At 45.9% G+C, this 26149-nt stretch overlaps 1 protein-coding gene across 2 annotated transcripts in view; it reads left to right on the top strand.

Annotated features, from left to right (window-relative positions):
- Window positions 1–26149, top strand: part of DSCAML1 (DS cell adhesion molecule like 1) — a 309575-nt gene that overhangs the window by 251182 nt on the left and 32244 nt on the right. For both annotated transcript variants that reach the window (XM_073585240.1, XM_073585241.1), the window contains exons 9-18: window positions 690–968; window positions 9585–9704; window positions 9997–10173; window positions 19495–19694; window positions 19798–19894; window positions 21869–21997; window positions 23292–23459; window positions 24068–24138; window positions 24294–24534; window positions 25338–25484. In XM_073585240.1, the coding sequence (XP_073441341.1) occupies window positions 690–968; window positions 9585–9704; window positions 9997–10173; window positions 19495–19694; window positions 19798–19894; window positions 21869–21997; window positions 23292–23459; window positions 24068–24138; window positions 24294–24534; window positions 25338–25484 (1629 nt within the window). The remainder of the gene's footprint in view (window positions 1–689; window positions 969–9584; window positions 9705–9996; window positions 10174–19494; window positions 19695–19797; window positions 19895–21868; window positions 21998–23291; window positions 23460–24067; window positions 24139–24293; window positions 24535–25337; window positions 25485–26149) is intronic.

Raw genomic sequence — 26149 nt, 5'->3', positions numbered from 1 at the left:
CCAGGAAAAGTGCACCATTTTTTAATGCAAAAAATAATTTGTAGGCCCCAAATAGATGCGTGTAAGTAAGAAATAAAAAAAAAAAAAAGTCCTCAAAAGTGGACAGCCCATTTGTCTAAAAAGGATAACAACAAATTTTGCACAATTTTTTTGACTTTCTACTTAAAGGGATTGCGTATAATTCTGTGCTTATTAACCAAATATGCCATAGGTGTCCAATAGATGTGAGTTCTGCGTAAATGTCAAGAACGGGGATGCATGATGTTAGGAGCTGCCATAGAGATGAAGAAATAGAAAGCGATTCCTGACCCTGTTGATGTGTGGACTCTCCTCTATCGGAAATTTATGGCATATCCTTTAAATGTCTTGAAAACATTGCCGAGGGGATCATCCCTATAATAAAATGATCTTAAAATTTAGGTCAATTATTCCTCTTTTCTAGCAAAAAAAAATAAAAATAAACAGAAACTTTCACAATTTTGGTGTAGACCATGAGCTACAGATTGGACGGTGTCCGGCACTACATTGACAAGGGAATGGTAAGTTCTAGCTGTCAGTATTTAGTTTTCCAGGAGGAATTACAGAGGGACATATAAGTCACGAGTTTTGAGCAACGCTGGACAGAGAAAATGAGCAGCTTCTATGATTTTTCTTTATTAATGACTTCTTATGTCTCTATGTACCCGCAGTGCCGCCTCTCATCCAGCCCTTTGAGTTCCCTCCTGCCTCCATCGGACAGCTGCTTTACATCCCATGCGTGGTTTCCTCCGGAGATATGCCCATTCGGATCACGTGGCGCAAGGATGGGCAGGTTATAGTCTCCAGCTCGGGCATCACTATTGAGACCAAGGAATTCATGAGCTCCCTGCAGATCTCCAGCGTGTCCCTCAAGCACAATGGCAACTACACCTGTATAGCAAGTAACGATGCGGCTACGGTGAGCCGGGAGCGGCAGCTCATAGTGCGCGGTAGGAAAAGACACTTTTAACTATGACTTTTTTTCATTCCGTGTGAAGTTAAAGTGGTAGTCCTGTGTCCACCATGTGAATGGCTCAGTAGTGCGCATGCGCGACTAGTACACCATTCTGGTGGTAACACATGCGCGTCCATGTTCCATAGACTCTACGGAATGCTACTTGACAAGGAGGACCCCCTCTCTTGTGATAGCATGGTTCCTGTGCTCACGATGTCAATGAATCGGTAGTGCACGTGTCCAGCGCTCTGCTCACAAAGTATAGAAGTGCTAGCACATGTGCAGCTCTCGTACTAGTGAATGGGGGGGGATTCATGCGCACTACCACTTCATTCTCAAGGAGGGACACTGGACCCTCTTTATTCTCCCCTTCAGATGGGAGAGAAATGATCATTTGGGGTGCAAGAAATTATAAGATTGAGAGTCCCTGTGTCTGCAATCAGTAGTGTGCTGTGCATGTTCGACCAGCGCTGAATTCAGTGTCTATAGAGCGATGGGAACACATGCAGGCCTCTTTTCTCTAGTCTTGATCAGTGACAATCTGACACCTTACATTTATCACCTATCATATTATAATTAGGGGTTTTTCAGTTTTGAAAAAAATCCCGTTCCCAGTCACACTTTGTTCTTTAAAAAAAACAAAACTATGCTTTATTCACCCTCCTCGGGTCCCTCACTGAGACTCTGCCACTGATCCGGGTGTCTGTTATTGTCTGCAATGCTGACGTCACTTTGACAGCGCTGCAGCCAATCGGTGAGCTCAGCGATTGATGCCATCAAGTTGGGCGGAGCCGCTTAGCTCAGTTATTGGCTGCAGTGCTGTCATTGACGTCACTGGTGCAGACAATATCAGACACCCGGATCAGCGGCAGAGACTCCACGCTGGATTCGGAGAGGTTGAGTAAAGTACAGCTTCCTTTTTTAAGAGGGGTTTTCTGGAGAACTTCCTAAACAATGGGGTCTACATTTGAGGGTGATTGAGTAACTCTTTCTAGAACATGCAGTAACCCTGGTGCGGTGGCTTCTATGGCTCTCTGGTTGCACGCTGCACATAGGCTCTATGCTCGACCGGAAGATGCTCTTGACTTTCTATTAGTCCTGTTGTCTTGCATTTGCTTTATATATAGGGGCACCTTCATCTACCTTTTTACAGTTAAGTAAAAATTTCAACCTGTACACAAGAGAAAAAATGGAAAACGCACTGTATATGTAGTGGTGCACCTATGCCATATGGTTCCTGACGTCTAAGATGAACATTTAGCAGGACTCAGACATTCCCACCAACCTGACCATGGTGTAATCCTAGTCTAAGCTACATCATTACATCTCTCCTCCATATTGGGAGCGGAGTACATCTTGTAACTACCGTCCAGAAATCCGGCAGGAAGATTTTCCTGCAGATCAACCAAATCAAAGTAAGGGAAGACCTGACAACTGGATCCTAATGGTCCTCCTAGAATATACTGTCTACTAGAACCTCATCTGTTGGCCATGGTGCGTCCTTATTTTACATGGCTACTTTCCCTTTATTGGTTCCTTACTTTCTCTACTACTGGAATCAGAATACAAATGACTTTATTCTATGAAAATTCAATTATGAAATATCAAAACCCAATGGTGAAGATGGGTGGAGGAAACACGGGGAAATGAGGACTTCGCTGCCAAAAGAATCATAGAATGGTGGAGTTGGAAGGTACCTCCTGGGTCATCGTGTCCAACCCCCTGTTCAAAGCAGGATTCACTAAATCATCTCAGACAGATAGATGTCCAGCCTGTGTGTGAAGACTTCCATTGAAGGAGAACTCACCACCTCACATGACAGCCTGTTCCACTCATTGATCACCCTCACTGTCAAAAAGTTTTTTCTAATATCTAATCTGTGTCTCCTCCCATTCAGTTTCATCCCATTGCTTCTAGTCTTTCCTTGTGCAAATGAGAATAAAGATGATCCTTCTACAATGTGACAGCCCTTCAGATATGTGTTGACAGCTATTAAGTCTTCTCTCAATCTTCTTTTTTTCAAGCTAAACATTCCCAAATCCTGTAACCATTTCTCATATGACATAGTTTGCAGACCAGTCATCATCCTGGTCGCTCTTCTCTGAAGTATAAAAAAAAATTCTAAACTTAAAGGGGTTGTCCATCCCTTGGTTTTTCTTGCTTAAATATATGTATTTGAAGCTAAAAATCATTTTTGTATTTGGGTTTTATGAAAATTTTTGGACCATTTGGCTTTTGCTGCTTCTTTGGTTCCTGACACTTTCAACTTTGATGTGGTCTGTGGTCATAAATCAGCTGAGAGGAGCTTAGTAAATGACAGAAAAGAGTTACAAACTCCCCGTCAGACCATCCTTGCGAACCAACTGATGGATTCTCAGTTAACTCATTTTGCTGCCAGCAGTAATAGATGGTGTGAGACAGAGGCTAAAAAAGGGAAACGATGCAAAATTTTTAACAAAACTCAATTGCAAAAGTGATTTTTAGCACAGATTAAATGCATTTAGGTAAGAAAATAAAATATTGTCTGGAAAGATGAACAACTGTTTATCTTTTGTCTTAGCATAGTGTCAGAGGGGCTCTGTACATTTGGTAGTGACTGTACCTGCTACTGCAGAAACTAAAGCTTGATGCTACGGTAACATTTTCGGACACAGTAGCATTGGGGTTGGACACCAAACAACTGTGGTTTTCCGGTTCTGTACACACTTTACGACCAAGCACTGTCAGCTGGTAACAGAGGATAGCAGGGGTGCCAAGTGTCGGACCCTCACCAATATTGATGACCTATCCTAGGTCTGTTTAGTAAAGTCATCTATTTGGACAGGACACAAGATCTATAGCCTTTCCCTGGGTGATAAAAAGGATCGGGCTGATTGATTCCAACATGTCTGATCTATTTGTTCTCACGTCTGACAGCTCCTTACTCTTTTCTCCCCATTGAGAATACGTGCATGCTCTGTGGAATTGAGCATGCATATGTATATTCCAAGGATAGGTCATTCAGATCCTCGTAGTGGACAACCCCTTTAACTGACAATTCACTAATCGGGTATCTAAAAATGGATATTCCAAATTATCTAGGCATTACACAAGGCTACCATACACGTGAGACACCTATAGGCCAAACGTTCGCTAAGCCTTGTCCACTCTAAGCATAAGCATGCTCAATTAATCCGAGCGTGCATGTGTTCTCAATGCAGAGAGGGGAGAAAGCTGCTTTCAGACATCTCTATCTCCTTCAGCGCAGATCCCTTTAATTACACCGCCCCTTTAATGCAAACACTGGGGCACTCGTCTTCTAGAAATGAGCCTTACTTGAAGAGGAGAGCACAGTTGTCGGAAATGGTGAGATGTCTGTCGGACGGCTCTCTCCTGAGTGACGACTGATAGAGGGTTAATGGGCCCTGTGGATTTAACGAGTTTTTAATGCACGGTGTTAATGTAAGCATGAATATGTAATGAGCTTGTGATTCAGTGCCGCATGTTGATATAATCATGAATATATAATGAGCAGAGACACATACAGATAAATATTCATTGGTCTGTGCTGCCTGGAATAAATATGGCAAGAAGACGGGCATCACGGTGGCTCAGTGGTTAGCACTGCAGCCTTGCAGCGCTGGGGTCCTGGGTTCATATCCCACCAAGGACAACATCTGCAAGGAGTTTGTATGTTCTCCCCGTGTTTGCGTGGGTTTCCTCCCACATTCCAAAGACATACTGTTAGGGAATTTAGATTGTGAGCCCCATTGAGGACAGTGATGATAATGTGTGCAAAACTGTAAAGTGCTGCGGAATATGTTAGCGCTATATAAAAAAAAAAATAAAAATAAATAAATAAATAAAATAAAGATCCGGGGACGACGAGCTGCAGAGCGGAGTGTGCTGTATGTGCATTATCATGTGTGGGAGGCGCGATGCTCTGCATTATCAGAAATGCAGTGTTATGTCAGACGCGAATAAAGCTCCGCTGGATCCTGGATGTGACATTTTTTACTCTATCATACAGTTGTCTTCAGTGTCCGCTGAAATGCAGAACATAAAATCATGTACGCTGCACTGAATAACATGCAAGGCTTTGTGAGTAAGGTGCAGCACTCTGCATGGTGCTAGGAGGAAGGTGCCATGCCTTGTGGGGCTTGGGGACAGGTGCCTGTTCCTCGTGGCTGTGAGTGCAATATACAAGGCTCTAGTGGGGGAAGCAGCACTCTGTTCTCTGCAAGAAAGATGTTATTGACTTTTTGTCTGTAGATACAGGGTGCAATGCTCAGTGAGTCTGTGTGCACAAGGTGCAGTGCTCTGTGATTGTGTGGGTACAAGGTGCAGTGCTCTGTGATTGTGTGGGTACAAGGTGCAGTGCTCTGTGATTGTGTGGGTACAAGGTGCAGTGCTCTGTGAGTCTGTGGGTACAAGGTGCAGTGCTCTGTGAGTCTTTAGGTACAAGGTGCAGTGCTCTGTGATTGTGTGGGTACAAAGTGCAGTGCTCTGTGAGTCTGTGGGTACAAAGTGCAGTGCTCTGTGAGTCTCTGGTTACAAGGTGCAGTGCTCTGTGAGTCTCTGGTTACAAGGTGCAGTGCTCTGTGAGTTTTGGGTGCAAGGTACAGTGCTCTGTGAGTCTTTAGGTACAAGATGCAGTGCTCTGTGAGTCTTTAGGTACAAGATGCAGTGCTCTGTGAGTCTGTGGGTACAAGGGGCAGTGCTCTGTGAGTGTTTAGGGACAAGGTGCAGTGCTCTCTGAGTCTGTGAGTCCATGGGTACAAGGGGCAGTGCTCTGTGAGTCTCTGGGTACAAGGTGCAGTTCTCTGAGTCTGTGGGTACAAGGTGCAGTGCTCTGTGAGTCTTGGGTACAAGGTGCAGTGCTCTCTGAGTCGTTAGGTACAAGATTCAGTGCTCTGTGAGTCTGTGGGTATAAGGTGCAGTGCTCTGTGAGTGTTTATGTACAAGGTGCAGTGCTCTCTGAGTCTGTGGGTACAAGGTGCAGTGCTCTGTGAGTCTGTGGGTACAAGGTGCAGTGCTCTGTGAGTCTGTGGGTACAAGGTGCAGTGCTCTGTGAGTCTGTGGGTACAAGGTGCAATGCTCTGTGTTTCTTTAAGTACAAGGTGCAGTGCTCTGTGATTGTGTGGGTACAAGGTGCAGTGCTCTGAGTCTTTGGGTACAAGGAGCAGTGCTCAGTGAGTCTTTAGGTACAAGGTGCAGTGCTCTGTGAGTCTTTGGGTACAAGATGCAGTGCTCTGTGAGTCTTTGGGTACAAGATGCAGTGCTCTGTGAGTCTTTGGGAACAAGGTGCAGTCCTATGGGAGTCTCTGGGTACAAGGTGCAGTGCTCTTTAAGTTTCTGGGTACAAGGTGCTTCACTCTGTGAGTCTTAGGGTACAAGGTGCAGTGTTCTGTGATTGTGTGTGTACAAGGTGCAGTTCTCTGTGAGTCTTTGGGTACAAGGAGCAGTGCTCAGTAAGTCTTTGGGTACAAGGTGCAGTGCTCTGTGAGTCTTTGGGTACAAGGTGCAGTGCTCAGTGAGTCTTTAGGTACAAGGTGCAGTGCTCTGTGATTGTGTGTGTATAAGGTGCAGTGCTCTGTCTTTGGGTACAAGGTGCAGTGCTCTGTGCGTCTTTGGGTACAAGGTGCAGTGCTCTGTGCGTCTTTGGGTACAAGGTGCAGTGCTCTGTGCGTCTTTGGGTACAAGGTGCAGTGCTCTGTGCGTCTTTGGGTACAAGGTGCAGTGCTCTGTGTGTCTCTGGGTACAAAGTGCAGTGCTCTGCGAGTCTTTAGGTACAAGATGCAGTGCTCTGTGAGTCTGTGTGTAGAAGGTGCAGTGCTCTGTGAGTGTTTAGGTACAAGGTGCAGTGCTCTCTGAGTCTGTGGGTACAAGGTGCAGTGCTCTGTGAGTCTGTGGGTACAAGGTGCAGTGCTCTGTGGGTGCAAGGTGCAGTGCTCTGTGAGCTGTGGGTACAAGGTGCAGTGCTCTGTGTCTCTTTAAGTACAAGATGCAGTGCTCTGTGATTGTGTGGGTACAAGGTGCAGTGCTCTGTGAGTCTTTGGGAACAAGGTGCAGTCCTATGGGCGTCTCTGGGTACAAGGTGCAGTGCTCTTTAAGTTTCTGGGTACAAGGTGCTTCACTCTGTGAGTCTTAGGGTACAAGGTGCAGTGCTCTGTGATTATGTGTGTACAAGATGCAGTTCTCTGTGAGTCTTTGGGTACAAGGAGCAGTGCTAAGTGAGTCTTTAGGTACAAGGTGCAGTGCTCTGTGAGCCTTTGGGTACAAGGTGCAGTGTTCTGTGCGTCTTTGGGTACAAGGTGCAGTGCTCTGTGTGTCTCTGGATACAAGGTGCAGTGCTCTGCGAGTCTTTAGGTACAAGATGCAGTGCTCTGTGAGTCTTTGGGTACAAGGTGCTGTGCTCTGTGAGTCTGTGTGTACAAGGTGCAGTGCTCTGTGAGTCTGTGTGTACAAGGTGCAGTGCTCTGTGAGTCTGTGGGTACAAGGTGCAGTGCTCTGTGAGTCTTTGGGTACAAGGAGCAGTGCTCAGTGAGTCTTTAGGTACAAGGTGCAGTGCTCTGTGAGTCTTTGGGTACAAGGAGCAGTGCTGAGTGAGTCTTTAGGTACAAGGTGCATGTGTAGGGTCGTGGGCCGGACTGGGGAGGGGGGTCCCTCTGCATACCGCGCAGTGACGTATAGACACAAGATGGAGGCAGATTTCGGGTGCAACAGGTCCAAGTTTATTCACTCGCCGTCCACCTGACGGCCTCGCAGCACACCACAATCCTCTTCAAGGCTCTCCGGTTACAGCACATTTTGACACAACGTACTTATCACCTGAGACGTATATATACGCACCGTCCCTTTACACTTAGGAATGCTCTGACAGCTCTGTCACTGTGGTTGCCTTAGGCCTGTACACCAACAGTACTTTACTGGTCAATTGTCGTTCCCAATACGGTGTCCCACACCCGGAGCCTCATCTACACTGCGGTACTTCGTGTCAGGACTACCCCCCTAACTTTCTCTCTCCTCAATACCCTGTTTGGGTTCTCCTCACAGTGCACCAACTGTCACAGTCTTCCTGTCACTTGAGCTCCCCCTGGGGACTGGAACTTTCTGGAACCCTCCTGTCAAATTTATACCTTTCCCGGTTCCCTGTAACTCCGCCCCCCATGACCAACGGTTTCTAAAGCCCTAAGCTGATATCAAGCCCTGCACTCACACCCCTCCCCGCCCTCTTATGGTCAACCCAAGGTACTGCACTTCACCTACAATTTCCTGGCTGTTTTCCCTTCTGTCATAATTGACAACCACCTAAAATGTGCAAACCCTCCTTTCCACTTGCTGACAAGTCCGTCCATCAGGTCACCTTCCCCACACATGCTCTGTGAGTCTCTGGGTACAAAGTGCAGTGCTCTGTGATTGTGTGGGTGCAAGGAGCAGTGCTCAGTGAGTCTTTAGGTACAAGGTACAGTGCTCTGTGATTGTGTGTATACAAGGTGCAGTACTCTGTGAGTCTTTGGGTACAATTTGCAGTGCTCTGTGAGTCTTTGGGAACATATGCAGTCCTATGTGAGTCTCTGGGTACAAGGTGCAGTGCTCTCTAGGTTTCTGGGTACAAGGTGCTTCACTCTGTGAGTCTTAGGGTACAAGGTGCAGTGCTCTGTGATTGTGTGGGTACAAGGTGCAGTGCTCTGTGAGTCTCTGGGTACAAGGTGCAGCACTGTGAGTCTTTGGGTACAAGGTGCAGTGCTCTGTGAGTCTTTGGGTGCAAGGTGCAGTGCTCTGCGAGTCTTTGGGTGCAAGGTGCAGTGCTCTGTGAGTCTTTGGGTGCAAGGTGCAGCACTGAGTGTTTTTGGGTCCAAAGTGCAGTGCTCTGTGAGTCTTTGGGTGCAAGGTGCAGTGCTCTGCGAGTCTTTGGGTACAATTTGCAGTGCTCTGTGAGTCTTTGGGAACATATGCAGTCCTATGTGAGTCTCTGGGAACAAGGTGCAGTGCTCTCTAGGTTTCTGGGTACAAGGTGCTTCACTCTGTGAGTCTTAGGGTACAAGGTGCAGTGCTCTGTGATTGTGTGGGTACAAGGTGCAGTGCTCTGTGAGTCTCTGGGTACAAGGTGCAGCACTGTGAGTCTTTGGGTACAAGGTGCAGTGCTCTGTGAGTCTTTGGGTGCAAGGTGCAGTGCTCTGCGAGTCTTTGGGTGCAAGGTGCAGTGCTCTGTGAGTCTTTGGGTGCAAGGTGCAGCACTGAGTGTTTTTGGGTCCAAAGTGCAGTGCTCTGTGAGTCTTTGGGTGCAAGGTGCAGTGCTCCGTGAGTCTTTGGGTGCAAGTTGCAGTGCTCTGCATGATTATATGAAGGATGAACTTCAAATCTAAAATCCCCTAAGAATCTGAATGTTGGTGCAGCGCAGCGTAAAATCTGAAGTGTTCTGCAGTCGTCTCCATGAGGATCAGCGCAATACAGGATCCGAAGACGAATGAAAAAAAAAAAAGAAGAGGAGCTGTCTTTTCATAGTGATTTCAAAGAAAACTGCTCTGCATTGTGCACGCTCCGCAGTAATGACATGCATTATAAACACCCTGTTGTTGTATTATGATCCGCAGTGACACGGAGATTTATTTCTTCCCTTTTGTCTCAGTGCCCCCAAGATTTGTTGTTCAGCCTAACAACCAGGATGGTATCTACGGTAAAGCAGGGGTGCTGAATTGTTCTGTTGATGGCTATCCACCTCCTAAGGTGGTCTGGAAACATGCCAAAGGTGAGGCGGCGGTCCCGAGGGCGTGGTATGGAAATGTGCAATCCAAGAACGCACTCTCGCTGATGCACTACATGGCGGTGACAACTCGCCATCATACCGCACTACACTGACATATAGGCATCAAATAGATGCGGCATCTTCCTCCCATCTTGTGTTGTACTGCGACACTATGGGCTACAGCTCTGTCTGTCACACATCATTAAGTCTCCGCTCCGCACATGCGGCAGAAGAAGAAGACGTGTTGGATTCTCTTTTATATTCATTGAATGTCTTTTCTCTTGTCTCAATCTAGGCAGTGGGAACCCCCAACAATACCACCCGGTGCCACTCACTGGACGCATCCAGATCCTGCCCAACAGCTCCTTACTTATCCGCCATGTACTTGAAGAGGATATTGGCTATTACCTGTGCCAAGCCAGCAATGGCGTGGGCACCGACATCAGCAAGTCAATGTTTCTTACTGTGAAAAGTAAGTTCTAAATAAATATATAAGGGCCCGTTCACATCTCGAGGATTCCCCACATATAGCGCCAGCATAACCCTCTGTATACGCACACAGTGGCAAGCATCAGCCAGTAGCCATAATGTGTAACAAAGGTCCAGCCAAGGGGGCCGATTGTGGCTTGCAAATCTCAGAGTGTAAATTTGTTTCTATAGACATGACCTCTTTTCAGACGATCACCCTCAACAACTCTACTGTTCCCCTCTGCTTTTCTGCTACATCCCTCTGCTTTTATACCGCTCCCCTTTGCTCTTCTGCTGCTCCCCATCCGCTCTTCTGCCGCGTCCCTTCGCTCTTCTGCCGCATCCCTTCGCTCTTCTGCCGCGTCCCTTCGCTCTTCTGCCGCGTCCCTTCGCTCTTCTGCCGCGTCCCTTCGCTCTTCTGCACGTCCCTTCGCTCTTCTGCCGAGTCCCTTCGCTCTTCTGCCGCGTCCCTTCGCTCTTCTGCCGCGCCCCTTGCTCTTCAGCCTCTCTTTTGCCGCGTCCCTTCGCTCTTTTGCCGTGTCCCTTCGCTCTTTTGCCGTGTCCCTTCTCTCTTTTGCCGTGTCCCTTCGCTCTTTTGCCGTGTCCCTTCGCTCTTTTGCCGTGTCCCTTCGCTCTTTTGCCGTGTCCCTCCGCTCTTTTGCCGTGTCCCTCCGCTCTTTTGCCGTGTCCCTCCGCTATTTTGCCGCGTCCCGCCGCTCTTTTGCCGCACACATCTGCTCTCTTGCCATGCCCCTCCACACTCTTGCCGCGCCCTTCCGCTCTCTTGCCGCACCCCTCCGCTTCTCTTGCAGCGCCTCTTCGCTCTTATGCCGCACCCCTACACCAGTATACTCCACTTTCATGCCACACCCCACCACATTGTCCATGCTCCCGTCTCTACCTCTACCACACTCCCTACCTCCTGTACCAGAACTTGGTCAAATCCAGAAATTAGGTTTCTTATTGGAGCCTCCGACACGTTGAGATGGGCATATACTGTGCAATATACCTCGAGTGTGGCCCACTGTCCACATATGGAGCTTCAGTAAAGAGTAAATGTGCACCACTATAGTGATGCCTAATATGACAGGTGGGCACGACGGCTGGGACCAAGGAGTCGTATCGGTCATTGGTAATCGCCAGACTTCAATGTGGGTTTCATATGGATCAGACCTCAAACATCACGTGGATCTGATCTGCGTTGGATCCCGTCCGACTTCTAGGAGCGTAAGAAGGTGCCACGGCCGAGGTTCAGTTATGGGGTGTTGATGAAGTATTATTGAGAACATTCTGGAAGATCAATCTGAAGCTGAAGGTTGGAGAAGGGCGTAAATCTGTTCCCCCACAAAGACCTCCTATGATCCTATTATAGTCTGGTCTTATATCGGAGCGTCCTCTTGCATTGCAGAATACATTCCGATCTGTCATATAACGCCCAAAATTATTATTTTACGTTATTTATATACATTTATTCCATCTTATACATTATACCATATATTTAAAGGTTTAGATAACTTTTAACATCCAGGTTCCATAAGGCTGAATTATTTAAAGTTTCCAATATTAAAAGGGTTGAATGACCTAAAATAAACGACTGCATTCTTGAAGCACCACTCCTATTAATTGGCTGAATCTGGTATGGCAGGTTTATTTATTCAGTTAGAAAAACTGCAATACCAAATTATGCCACATGAAGGGGAGTGGTGCTGTTTTGGTAAAGGAAGTAGAATATTTCTTTTTTTGGAATGTTTTAATCTTGTAGTACCTGTAATGACACCTCTCCCTTTTGGAGATACGCGATAGCGTTCACTTTCCCAGGCTCTGGCCTCATGGAACATCCGCCTACCTGGTGCCCCAGGTAGTGGACCTCTCTCATGCCCATTTGGCACTTTCCCGGCTTGATGGTCAGGCCGGCTTGGTGGATGCGCCTGAGCACCTCCTGAAGATGCTGAAGGTGTTTCTCCCAGGAAGGAATTGAAGATGGCAATGTCATCCAGGTACGCCACTGTGCACCTCTCCAGTCCCTTAAGCAGGTGGTTGACCATCCGCTGGAATGTGGCAGGGGCATTCTTCATGCCGAAAGGCATGACCGTGGACTCGTATAGTCCAAAGTGGGTGATAAAGGCGGACATCTCCTGCGCCTTCAGGGCTCAGGGGGATCTGCCAATATCCTCGACTCAAATCCATAATGTACAGTGCGACCGTTGAATCACCCCCAGCTGCAACATCTCATCGATCTCCTGGCGCATGATGTTCTGCACCTCATCAGAGATCTGATACGGTTTCCGCCGTAATAGGGCATGATTCCTGGTGCCCACTTCATGTACCGCTATCTCCCTCCTTCGTGGTCGGTTGGTAAACACTGCCCGGAAGTGTTCCAGCATGGCTCGCAGCTGCTACTGCTGGGGTGAGTGCAGCTGGGCGCTTACCTCCACATCCTCTATGGATCCACTAGCCTTAGCTTGGGCCAGCATGTCCAGGAGGGGGTCTTCCCCTCCGTCCTCGGCAGGTTGCAGACCGGTATGATGCAGGCTACACATTCCTGATGAGCCTTCATCATATTGATGTGGAAGGCATTGCGCCTATCCCAAGAGTGACCACATAGGTGACTGGGTTGAGCTCTTGGTGTTCGACGTACGGGCCTGCCCAGGCTGCCTGAAGCTTATCCTTTGGTACTGGCACCAGCACGCACATCTTCTGACCCACCCCGTAGGTCCACTTCCGGGCATTCTGGTCATACCAGTGTGTTCTGGGCGTTCTGGTCGTATCAGTGTCAGTCTGAGCCTGAGCCATGTTGTCATGCACCAACTGCGTCAAGGTCAGCATCTTGTCACGGAAGATGCTCTTCTTCCCAGGATTCCCTTAACAACCAAAGGGGTCCCCGGACTTTCCTGCCGTACTGAAGTTCGAAAGGGAAGAACCCCGTCAAGGTCTACGGAACCTCTCGGTAAGCAAATAGCAGGTGTGAGAGGTACCGCTCCCAGTCATGTCCTTAAGTCTCAGCGAGCATTCTTAGCATCTGTTTGAGGGTACCGTTGAAGCACTCACACAAATCGTTGGTTTGGGGGTGATACGCGCTCGATACCACACGCTTAACCTGTAATTTCTTACAGTGAGCCTCCATTAGGCGAGACACAAATTTAGTACCTTGGTCGGTAAGCATCTCCCTGGGAAATCCTACTCGTGAAAATATAGCCAACAGGACATCCGCCACCTTATCCTCTCTAGTTGAGGACAGAGCCACTGCCTCCGGGTACCGTTTAGCATAGTCTACCACAGTAAGGATGTACTGCTTTCCAGAGCTGCTGGGTATGGCCAGTGGTTCCACAATGCTGACTGCAATCCTCTGGAAAGGCTCCTCTCTCACTGGCAAAGAGATCAGGGGAGCCTTGGGAACAGGCCCTAACGTCCCCATTCTTTGACAGGTGATACAGGAGCAGCAGCAGTTTTTTACATCTGTCCCCATCTTGGGCCAATAGAAGTGTTGAGACAGCCGGGCCTTAGTTATGCTGACCCCCAAGTGTAAAGCGAGTGGGATCTCATGGGCAATTCGCAACAACTCACACCTAAATTGGAGGACCAGCTGTCTTTCCCTCAACCGCTCCTTTTGGGGTATACCGAGAACGGTTTCCCGATACAACCTCCCTCGTTCCCAGAACACCTGCAGAGTGCTAATAGCCAGTACACAGCAAGGCAGCCCTTCTGTTGACTACTTATCTTACGTGTAGTTCCCTGACTGACCTGAGGGTAATGGGGGCTCCAGAGAGCTGCAAGTTCCAAACTGGAACTGGAAAGTGGGATATAAAAAATCCCCTGATGAACTGGGGGCAACCAAACATCCTCCAATGTGGCAGAGCAGTGAGATAATAGAGCATTTGTCATCTGGTTTGAGAAATCATTCTTCTCTCTAAAAACTTGCACTGTTCTTGCGAGGACCCTGCACAAAAAGTTTTGGAGAACGATCTCAGTGTTTTATTAGTGCTGAGATGATACAGTGTGTATAGCGGTTACCCTCTACCCTTTCTCTTCATTTTTCTGTCCTATCTTTTATTTGGCAATTTTGGCTACACTGGGAGAGGCCTGATATAAGCATCAGAAAAGGGACACTCTTGCTGGAATATGTACGTTCAGAGGCATTGACCCCAATGTCAAAATCAAGGAACAAATGGTCACGGAACTGGTGCAACTTGAAGTGGGTCAGGATCGTGCCCAGAACCCAGTGGGGGCTGGGGCCAGCCAAAGTATGGACTTTACGACCTAGAGGTCCAACTGGTGCAGGCCAGCCCTACCTGAAACCGGGGTAAGGTGGATCCCCACCTGCAGATGGCCTTGGAACAACTCACCATCGACGATCAGGAAAGGGGTCTGTTGCTGATCCAGTAAGACCAAGAGAAAGCCACAGAGAGAGCTGAACGCCAAACCCAGAGGGAGGCGGAGAGCGCTGAGCGGGAGGCCCAAGCTCAGAGAGACCATGAACTGCGGCTGGCCCAACTTGGTGCAGTACCATCCACCACCCGGGGCAGGGATTCCAGCAACACTCAGTCCCCTAAACCCCAGCCAGAGCACTTTCCTGTGATAGAAAAGGATGGGGACTTGGACATTTTTTTGCGGGGATTTAAGAAAGCCTGCAGACAGTACCAGCTGCCTGTGGACCAATGGGCCTAATATTTGACCCCCAGGGCTCAAATGAAAAGCTCTTGAGGTGTTTGCTTCCCTCCCTCAAGATCAAGATGGAGACTCTGTTGCCATCAAGAAGGCCCTGATAAAGAAGTACCAACTAACTCCTGAGGTTTACCATAAAAAGTTCTGGAACCTCCAACGTGGCCCACACGACTGTTACAGCGATGTAGTGCATGGACTCAGGACCCACTTTGACCAGTGGATCCAAGGACTGTCAGTGGACACCTTTGAGATGCTGCGGGACCTAATGATCAAAGACCAGTTCCTACATCTCTGCCCAGCTGAGGTGCGACAGTGCTTGATGGACCGAGAGCCCAAGCAGCGAAGATCGCTGACACCTACGAGGCCAACAATGAACTGGAAGTGCGGAAGCCAGTCACCGCCAGCTGGAGAGGGGGTAAGCCAACAACCAACCCCAGTAGGGAGGGCGGTATGTATATTACACATATTACACATGTAAAACCTATGTTCCATCTCTGCTTTAATCTACCAAATATCCCAGAACACAGTTCGCTGCCACCAGCTCCTAGTTCTGATATTAAAATCAATATCGGGTCAGGAGCCAACCCACCATTATCCTAGCTTTAGCACGGAGGACGTGGGGGGTACGTTTAAAGCAAGGAGAACAAAGCTAGTAAAGTTTTGTAGATTTTACTCCAAAAAGAATAGGCAGTGTTTACAAAAGTACATAAGATGTTACAAAGAGACACAGATACAATATATACAGGCAATTACAAAAATAAAAATGGATTAAAGATTAAAGATGAACTTACATATTTCAGTCAAAGGCACGCCATGTGGATTGGGGGAGGGGAATCTTCCCAAATCATCAGGTTAAAATGCACAGCCTCCTCTAGCTGGTTCCCCGGACAGAAAGACACCCTCCTAATTGGGCTTCATAGGCTTATACTCTGTGTTGGGTGACATCACTGGGTGGGCGGAACTATGGCATGTACTCCCCTTTTGAAAGATACTAAAAAGCTTATGAGTGCCATGTGCTTCACAAACTGCTTCTAACCAATTTAGGGTCTTATACTACTCTTGTGCTACTAAGTTCTCACTACACATTACACCACATTGTAACAGCCAGAGGGAGGGGGAAAGAGGAGGGGGGCTGCTGTCTGTGAATTGTGCCTGCCTGGCCTTTCAAAAACCAAGGGGATGTAGCAGAGCTCTGCATGTGTGACTAGAACAGTAAAAAAATGTCATATTCATGACAATACCCCTATAAGACAACTGGACTTAGTCCTAGGAATGCAACTTTGTCAGGAACTGGATACAAAGAGATCCAGAGAGGATGCAAAATACTGTATATATCTTGGCGCCCTACTAAAAAACAGGGGGAAAAAAGGCAAAAAGCTTGAGATGCAAAATGCCACAAGATTCTGGCCATGGGATACACGGAGAATGTCAGAGAAGATGGGGGAAGCCAAGATAGTGGGGTAGTGGTGTAACCAACATCTCGCATGACTTCGTTTCTATGTAGTAGCACAATGTTCCAGCACCCAAGCTATTTTATTATTTTTTTATTTTTACTGGTGCGTTCCTCAGCTATGAATCCACAGGATGGAGGAGAGCTACACTTTTTATAAGAGTATTATTTATTTATTTCTACATTAATATTGTGCCCGGCTCTTCATTAGCGTTTCCAGGTCAGAAATGTAAAACGCTCATTTAAAATATACATCACAGATCGCAAAATTAAAGCCGCTAATATACCGTACATACTAGTTACCATGCAGGAGAACTGCACAAACCTCTGCTAACACCATGGCAGAAAAAAGTGTTCTGCACTGTACTCACATTAAATCTGTTTTGTTTTTTTTTTGTAGATAAGTGCACTGACCATATGAAAAAAAGGCTTTAAAGGGAATTGGATGCAAAAAATTTTAGGGTATAAGACCTCGATATGATGGAAATGTCGCTTGGCGCTGTCAATTTTAGACTTTTGTCTAAAAAAAAAAACGAACTTATGATACAGTAGAAGAGTTAAAAGGCGCTGTTCAGTTAAAATAAGTCATCACCGATTGATGATAACTGACTTGTAAGTGGGGGTCAAGCTGCTGGAACAAGCACTGATCAGTGGGGCACTTAACACAGGTGTGGGTGTTGATGAGGACAGGGCTAGAGATCAATCTGTCATGATTAAGTAAGAATGACACCACTGGACACTTTAAAAGGAGGCTGGTGCTTGGCATCATTGTTTCTCTTCTGTTAACCATGGTTATCTCTAAAGAAACACGTGCAGTCATCATTGCACTGCACAAAAATGGCCTAACAGGGAAGAGTATCGCAGCTAGAAAGATTGCACCTCAGTCAACAATCTATCGCATCATCAAGAACTTCAAGAAGAGAGGTTCCCTTGTTGCCAAAAAGGCTCCAGGGCGCCCAAGAAAGACCAGCAAGCACCAGGACCGTCTCTTAAAAGTGTTTCAGCTGCGGGATCGGGCTACCAGCAGTGCAGAGCTTGCTCAGGAATGGCAGCAGGCAGGTGTGAGTGCATCTGCATGCACTGTGAGGCGGAGACTCTTGGAGCAAGGCCTGGTCTCAAGGAGGGCAGCAAAGAAGCCACTTCTCTCCAGGAAAAACATCATGGACAGACTGATATTCTGCAAGAGGTACAGGGAGTGGACTGCTGAGGACTGGGGTAAAGTCATTTTCTCTGATGAATCCCCTTTTCGATTGTTTGGGACATCTGGAAAACGGCTTATTCGGAGAAGACCAGGTGAGCGCTACCACCAGTCTTGTCTCATGCCAACTGTCAAGCATCCTGAAACCACTCATGTGTGGGGTTGCTTCTCAGCCAAGGGAATGGGCTCTCTCTCAGTCTTGCCTAAAAACACAGCCATGAATAAAGAATGGTACCAGAATGTCCTCCAAGAGCAACTTCTCCCAACCGTCCAAGAGCAGTTTGGCGGTCAACAATGCCTTTTTCAACATGATGGAGCACCTTGCCATAAAGCAAAGGTGATAACTAAATGGCTCAGGGAACAAAACATAGAGATTTTGGGACCATGGCCTGGAAACTCCCCAGATCTTAATCCCATTAAGAACTTGTGGTCAATCATCAAGAGACGGGTGGACAAACAAAAACCTTCAAATTCAGACAAAATAAAAGCATTGATTTTGCAAGAATGGACTGCTATCAGTCAGGATTTGATCCAGAAGTTGATTGAGAGCATGCCAGGGAGAATTGCTGAGGTCCTGAAGAAGAAGGGTCAACACTGCAAATATTGACTTGCTGCATTAACTCATTCTAACTGTCAATATAACCTTTTGCTACTCATAATATGATTGCAATTATATTTCTGTATGTGATAAAAACATCTGTCAAACACACATAAAAACCAGAGGCCAGCAGATCATGTGAAAATATAATATTTGTGTCATTCTCAAAACTTTTGGCCATGACTGTATAGTGAGTGTAGATAGTGTTGAGGTGCACAGCGCACACAACTGCAAAAATCCATTGCGGATTGCCTGTAGATTTCACCCCATACACTGTGAAAATTGGCAGAATGAAATTACAGAAATGATCAGCCATGTCTGCGTCAAATTTTTGAAATCTTTTCACTTTACTGCTACTTTAATCCGCCAACCTCCTCCTCTAGATGTGAAAAATCTGCAGCAAGTCTGCAAAATGTGAACAAGCCTTAAATGTGGGACCCTTTGGTTCAGACAGTTGTATTTCCTCCATAAGCCACCATATGGTCTCTCCATACCCTAACCAACCATAATAAAAGAGCAGCGAACCTTAGACGCATTGCTATAGTGTATGTCGTGAAGTGTAGAATAAGGCTGGGGATACCCGGCAATGCAGGAAAAGATCTTAGTGCCACTACTAATAAGTGAATTGAGAGTCAAATTGCACCCTGCAAATTACCACCGCAAGCAAGTCATAAAAAGTCTGACCTGGTTGGCTTTTCTTTTTTTTTTTTTTTTAGTAACTTGCTTGCTGCGGTTGCAGTACCTTGCTGGTCGCTGCATAGCCCCAGTTTAATATATATTTTTTTGGTATGGATTCCATTCCGCCACATGAATTCGGGTTTGTAGATTTGTACAGGTGCCATATTACAGCTCCATAAAACTTGTGCTTACTAGCCATATTTTTCTTAATTCCTGGCTCTCTTCTGCCCGTTTTCTTTTGCGTGCCTCCATCACTCCACTCTTTGCTTCTCCTTTCTCTCTCCTTGCTCTCTCCCTCTCCTCCCTACTCTTTCCATCCTTCTCCCCCTCTCTTTGACCATACTACAAATTGAAATGATGTGGAGCGTGTCTCTCTGCCACTTCACTGGAGACGGCTTTACAGGCGCAGCGAGAGATAGCTCAGCTGCCTGCGGCCTCCGTCTGCTTGTGCAGCGCGACCCAAGCCTGTAATATCACTGGCGGGAGGGGGCCAGTGCCCCCAGGTGGAGAGATCTCAGAATGCTTGCATTACAAGAGCGTGCGGACCACCGTACGCTCTCGCTGTGTGTCAGTGGCCCGTGTAGGGTCAGACGTGTTTTTCTGCAGTGCCCTTCATAAAACATTGTCTCTGAGTTTGGCAGCAGACGAGCGCAGTGTGCAGTATTCCAATAAACCAATCTGTTTCCATCCTGGCACTCCTCCTAATCCTTCCACGCTTTTATTTGTTTCCGTCCCTTAGTTCCTGCCACAATCACCTCTCACCCCAACACAACGATTGCAATCAAAGGTCAGACTAAGGGGTTAAACTGCACGGCACGAGGAGAGCGCCCCATTATTATCCGCTGGGAAAAAGGGGACACGGTCATCGATCCGGACCGGAACCTGCGCTATGTGATCGCCACCAAAGACAGCGGCGACGAAGTGATCTCTACTCTGACGGTGAGAATGGCGGATTCATCGGAAACTGTAAAAAGAAAGAAATTAATGATAAAATAAAAATGGAGCATCGTCTTTTTCTAACGGTTGTTTTTGGGGCTTCCAGCTTAAGCCGGCGGAACGCGGAGATTCTGTGTTTTTTTCATGTCATGCCATAAATTCCTATGGAGAGAACAGGGGCCTGATTCAGCTCACTGTGCAAGGTAAGGACCATATTAAATGCATGTGTGTGTGTGTGTGTGTGTGTGTGTGTATGTGTATATATATATATATATATATATATATATATATATATATATATATATATATATATATACATACATACATACAGTTGTGGCCAAAAGTATGGACACCCCTGCAATTCTGTCAGATAATACTCAGTTTCTTCCTGAAAATGATTGCAAACACAAATTCTTTGTTATTATTATCTTCATTTAATTTGTCTTGAATGAAAAAACACAAAAAGAATTGTCCTAAAGCCAAATTGGATATAATTCCACACCAAACATAAAAAAGAAGGTGGACAAAAGTATTGGCACTGTTTGAAAAATCATGTGATGCTTCTCTAATTTGTGTAATTAACAGCACCTGTAACTTACCTGTGGCACCTAACAGGTGTTGGCAATAACTAAATTCCACTTGCAGCCAGTTGACATGGATTAAAGTTGACTCAACCTCTGTCCTGTGTCCTTGTGTGTACCACATTGAGCATGGAGAAAAGAAAGAAGACCAAAGAGCTGTCTGAGGACTTGAGAAACCAAATTGTGAGGAAGCATGAGCAATCTCATGGCTACAAGTCCATCTCCAAAGACCTGAATGTTCCTGTGTCTACCGTGCGCAGTGTCATCAAGAAGCTTAAAGCCCATAGCACTGTGGCTAACCTCCCTAGATGTGGACGGAAAAGAAAAATTGACAAGAGATTTCAACGCAAGATTGTGCGGATGTTGGATAAAGAACTTCGGCTAACATCCAAGCAAGTTCAAGCTGCCCTGCAGTCCGAGGGTACAACAGTGTCAACCCGTACTATCCTTCGGCGTCTGAATGAAAAGGGACTGTATGGTAGGAGACCCAGGAAGACCCCACTTCTTCCCCCGAGACATAAAAAAGCCAGGCTGGAGTTTGCCAAAACTTACCTGAAAAAGCCTAAAGCGTTTTGGAAGAATGTTCTCTGGTCAGATGAGTCAAAAGTAGAGCTTTTTGGGCAAAGGCATCAACATAGAGTTTACAGGAGAAAAAAACACGGTCCCTACAGTCAAACATGGCGGAGGTTCCCTGATGTTTTGGGGTTGCTTTGCTGCCTCTGGCACTGGACTGCTTGACCGTGTGCATGGCATTATGAAGTCTGAAGTCTACCAACAAATTTTGCAGCATAATGTAGGGCCCAGTGTGAGAAAGCTGGGTCTCCCTCAGAGGGAGGGTCTGGACTCATTGCTGGCCACCTTAGAAGTCTCCAGTGCTTTCTCTCAAACCATTTTCTAGTGCTTTTTGAAGTGTGTCTTCCAGCAGGACAATGACCCAAAACACACTTCAAAAAGCACTAGAAAATGGTTTGAGAGAAAGCACTGGAGACTTCTAAGGTGGCCAGCAATGAGTCCAGACCTGAATCCCATAGAACACCTGTGGAGAGATCTAAAAATGGCAGTTTGGAGAAGGCACCCTTCAAATATCAGGGACCTGGAGCAGTTTGCCAAAGAAGAATGGTCTAAAATTCCAGCAGAGCATTGTAAGAAACTCATGATGGTTACCGGAAGCGGTTGGTCGCAGTTATTTTGGCTAAAGGTTGTGCAACCAAGTATTAGGCAGAGGGTGCCAATACTTTTGTCTGGCCCATTTTTGGAGTTTTGTGTGAAATGATCAATGTTTTGCTTTTTGCTTCATTCTCTTTTGTGTTTTTTAATTTAAGACAAATTAAATGAAGATAATAATACCAAAGAATTTGTGGTTGCATTCATTTTCAGGAAGAAACTTGAGTATTATCTGACAGAATTGCAGGGTTGTCAATACTTTTGGCCACAACTGTATATGTGTGCGTATATATATATATATATATATATGGGGGGTGTGTGTATATAATATATATATATATATATATATATATATATATATATATATATATATGTATATATTATTGTCTTTTCATTAGTCTTTGACTTTTTCCGAATTAATAAATTTTCCAGAACCTCCAGACCCACCTGAGCTGGAAATTCGAGAAGTGAAAGCTCGCAGCATGAACTTGCGATGGACACAGAGGTTTGATGGAAACAGTATCATTACTGCATTTGATATCGAATACAAAAATAAATCCGGTAAGGTTCAGTCTTGTCTATGTAATGATCTCCATCCAGGGGTTAAACTATAAAAGGGGGGCAGATACTGCAGTCGAAACTGAGCCCCTCTGACCTAAAGCTTCTAAAGGGCCATTGTACTCGTATTTATTGCCCATGTTTCTTACCAAGGTTTTATGGCATCACTGTGGTCCTTCGAGTTTCATTGTGACATCACTATGTTTATTTTTTCTGTTACGTGACATCACTACGGTCCTTAATTTTGAGTTGTGACTTCACTGTTTTTTTTGTTCTGTGACATCACTTTCCTTACTTTAGCTGTGATATCACTTTATTGATTAGCTGTGACATCATCATATTCATTTTTCTTGTTCTGTGAAAAGATCCTCTACAACATCACTATAGTCCTTAGATTTTGGCTGTGAAATCATAACGTTCATTTTTCCTGTTCTGTCACATCACATCCTTTAGCCATGACATCACTGTATTTATTTTTCATGATCTGTGATATCAAATTTGTCCTTGACTTTTAGCTATAATGTCACTATTTTTTCCTGTTCTTTTACATCACTGTGCACATGATTTCCATGCCGTCACATCTCTCTGTGCATTATTCCCATGCTGTTACATCACTGTGTGCATTATTCTCATGTTGTTACATCACTCTGTCCATTATTCCCATGCTGTGACATCATTGTGCGCATTATTCCCATGCTGTGACATCACTGTGTGCATTATTCCCATGCTGTTACATCACTGCGCATTATTTCCATGTTGTTACATCACTGTGCGCATTATTTCCATGCGGTTACATCACTGTGTGCATTATTCCCATGCTGTGTCATCACTGTGTGCTTTATCGCTATAAATAAATGTGATTATTATCTCCATACTGTGATTTCCCTGTGTGCATTATAGGCAGATGTATAGGTGCAAACAGTCCTGAATTTTGCAGAGCTGTCCATATTTTTGGGGGTACAATCCCAGCAAACTTGAGACTCTCACAGGATTAGGGGTGGCCCAGCTTGGGGGCATTTCCGCTTGGGTTAGGGATTTCCCAGGTCGGGGCTGGATGTTTGACTTAGCTGTCCCCCTGCTACCAGCTCTGGTGTTGCTAAGTATGGGGGGTGCAGATGTAGGATCGATTGGTCCATATACATTTTGCATATTGTTGGCAGTACATGGAAGTGGGATTCAAGAGCTCTCCTAGTGCTGAAGTTCAGAGGGGGCTAACGGTGCCACTGTATATTGCCTTATGCACCAGAAGTTTTATCACTGAAGGAACGTTTCTAACCATCTTTCCTGTTTCCTTTAGACACCTGGGATTTTAAACAATCCACTCGGAACATCTCCCCCATCATCAACCAGGCGAACATTGTGGATCTGCACCCGGCCTCTGTGTACAGCATCCGAATGTATTCCTTCAATAAGATTGGGCGAAGTGAGCCAAGTAAGGAGCTCACCATCAGCACTGAAGAAGCCGGTGAGTGATCGCTGACGGGGGAAGGACAAGGAGAATATAAAATAAAAAGTGATTGATGTATGCGAATATGTAACATGATGGTTTGCATAAAGCCACCGCAGTATAAGCCGTTGTTGCCTAGCGGTTCATCTCCTTGGATACCCATACATGAAAACGGTTTGCAATCTCTTCTGACTTTTCATATACATGAACATGACTCTTGATAAAGGGAAGAGGTGAGAAAGCCACAATCACATTACAGAAAAGGCGTTCAAAGTTGCCAGTTTGGCTACCTGAATATTTTATGGATACTGGGGCTTTCTGATGCTCCAATGATGTTGGGAGAGAGAAGGATCAAGCTTGTTAAATTCCAACACCGGATGCTTTTAGGTGTCCATGGACGAAAGATGCAATAAGTGTCTAAATGTGACTTCCTCTCCTCTCCTCTACCCATAGAAATCACATGGATGCTTGTCCAAGCCGTACATTCATTTGTTTAGAGGTGTTAGAAGGAATAGGTTTTCATCTGTTGATGGTTTAAGGCCACCTTTCATGTCAAAGAACTAAGTATTGAAGTGACCTTTATGCTGCATATGATGACGACATTGATAAGTTCCTGATTTTCGCAGCTCCCGATGGACCACCCATGGATGTTACACTTCAACCGTTGACATCCCAGAGTATCCAAGTGACGTGGAAGGTAGGAAGTATGGGGGGCTTCTCAATGCACTAAGCATTGCCCTTCGTTGGCGCCTTCTCTGTATCATAGTTCATCCATTGTTTGCGTTGTCCTGTTTCTCTACTCATATTTTGATTTTTTTTTTTATGCGTGTTTTAATACATATTACCCTCTAGGCACCAAGAAAAGAATTACAGAACGGCGTGATCCGAGGGTACCAGATTGGCTATAGAGAGAACGGGCCGGGTAGTAACGGCCAGTATAGCATCGTGGAAATGAAAGCCACAGGCGATGGCGAGGTCTACACTTTGGACAACATGAAGAAGTTTGCCCAGTATGGAGTGGTTGTCCAAGCATTCAACAGAGCGGGAACAGGACCTTCTTCCACCGAGATCAATGCTACTACGTTAGAGGACGGTGAGTGCAATATTTTATAGCCTAACCTCTTTTCATCCTTTGTTTTGTAATGTTTGGAAATTCCAGTCTGACTCTGTAAGATATAACAATGTAAAGGCTCATCTGGAGGCCAACATCCTACGCCCCATTGTAGATCATCACTCATTCTATGGGTTACGGGTTTGGGCTTAAAGGGGCAGCACACACCAAAGCCAAGTCCATACTAGAATAATGCACCCCATAGTCATCCATAGTAGTATAATGCATCCCATAGTCATAGATTTTAACTGAACGTGCGTCTAAGGACACACGTTCAGTTACTGAACAGGCAGAATACTGCTGCTGGGACCTGGTGAGCAGAAAAGAGGGAGGGGGCCCCTCTGCTTGCCAGACCCCATAGGCCAGTAAGCGCAGTAATGCACTGATGGCGGCCTGGTCTACAAGACTGATAACGGCAGTTTGTCAGTAGCTAAAAGGGAGGGGGTGAGAGGTGAACAGATAACTGCTGTATATGAATGAATGGGCTGGAGAGAGGTGGTTGGGATCTTAGGAGTTAACTCCTATCCTGGAATGTAACTACTGTGCTGTACACTATGTGAAATAAAAAGTTCTCATCCCAGGAGAATAAAAGAAAATTAGAAAAAGCAAATCAATTGCAACCTTTCTTATTTTCATGTTGACTAACTAAATAATTTAATAACCTGAGAGTACTCTTTTTTAGAAATCCATGACTGTGTGAACCATCATACTTAGTTTATTGAGAATGTAATTTTTTCGGTATATGTATAGATCATAATGTGCATTCCACGGTATATCGCCCACAGTGCCTAGCCAGCCTCCAGAGAACATACGAGCTCTTTCCATCACATCTGACGTGGCAGTCATTTCCTGGTCCGAGCCACCTCGAAGTTCACTCAATGGGGTTCTTAAGGGTTACAGAGTTATCTACTGGTCACTCTACCCAGATGGAGGTAAGTTTTGACCTCGGGGTTAATAATAGTCATGCTATTGAGGAAAACCATTTATTATACACTTTTTGGGGCCTCTGTTCAGGATCCGCATCGGTGGCCAAAGTGAAGAGCAGTTATCAAGAGCATCCCTCGCTTTGGAGGACCCATCTTGTCTGATATCACACAGATAATCTGTTGATATGAATGAACACTATGCAGTGCTTACTTTACCCTCTGGGGGTGCTGCAGAAAAATTGAGTGGTTAATGCCAGATTTCCCTACAGTGTAAGGCTGATCACTGAAGATCTCCGCAAGTGGGCACTTTCTGACCAGTTTATTAGGAGCCCTTCTAACAAGTAGGGATTGTCCAAAGGGGATAATTGGTTTAATAAAAGTGCAAATTGAATTTTGATTTGGAGAGGAAGATTTTTTTTTTTTTTTAAATCCATGTTAGATGTTACGATTCCTATAGAGGTTGTTTGTAGGTTGTGAATTGTTTACCCATTGTCCCCATCTGTGGTGCCAGTCAATGTGCATGATGTGCGTGCAGACTGCACTGTAAACAGCAGGTGTATAGACTATAGGCTCTACAGGCACATGGCTGCATGCAACGCACAGTGTCTCTGTACAGTCCTGGTCTCCGAGAATATCTTGCTTATTGCAAAATTTAAAGGGACGAGACTACT

The sequence above is a fragment of the Dendrobates tinctorius genome, unplaced genomic scaffold (genome assembly GCF_039654945.1).
Source record: "Dendrobates tinctorius isolate UK_male_01 unplaced genomic scaffold, ASM3965494v1 ptg000086l, whole genome shotgun sequence".
In the NCBI taxonomy this organism is placed as follows: domain Eukaryota; kingdom Metazoa; phylum Chordata; class Amphibia; order Anura; family Dendrobatidae; genus Dendrobates; species Dendrobates tinctorius.
This window is presented reverse-complemented; position numbering and strand designations above follow the sequence as displayed.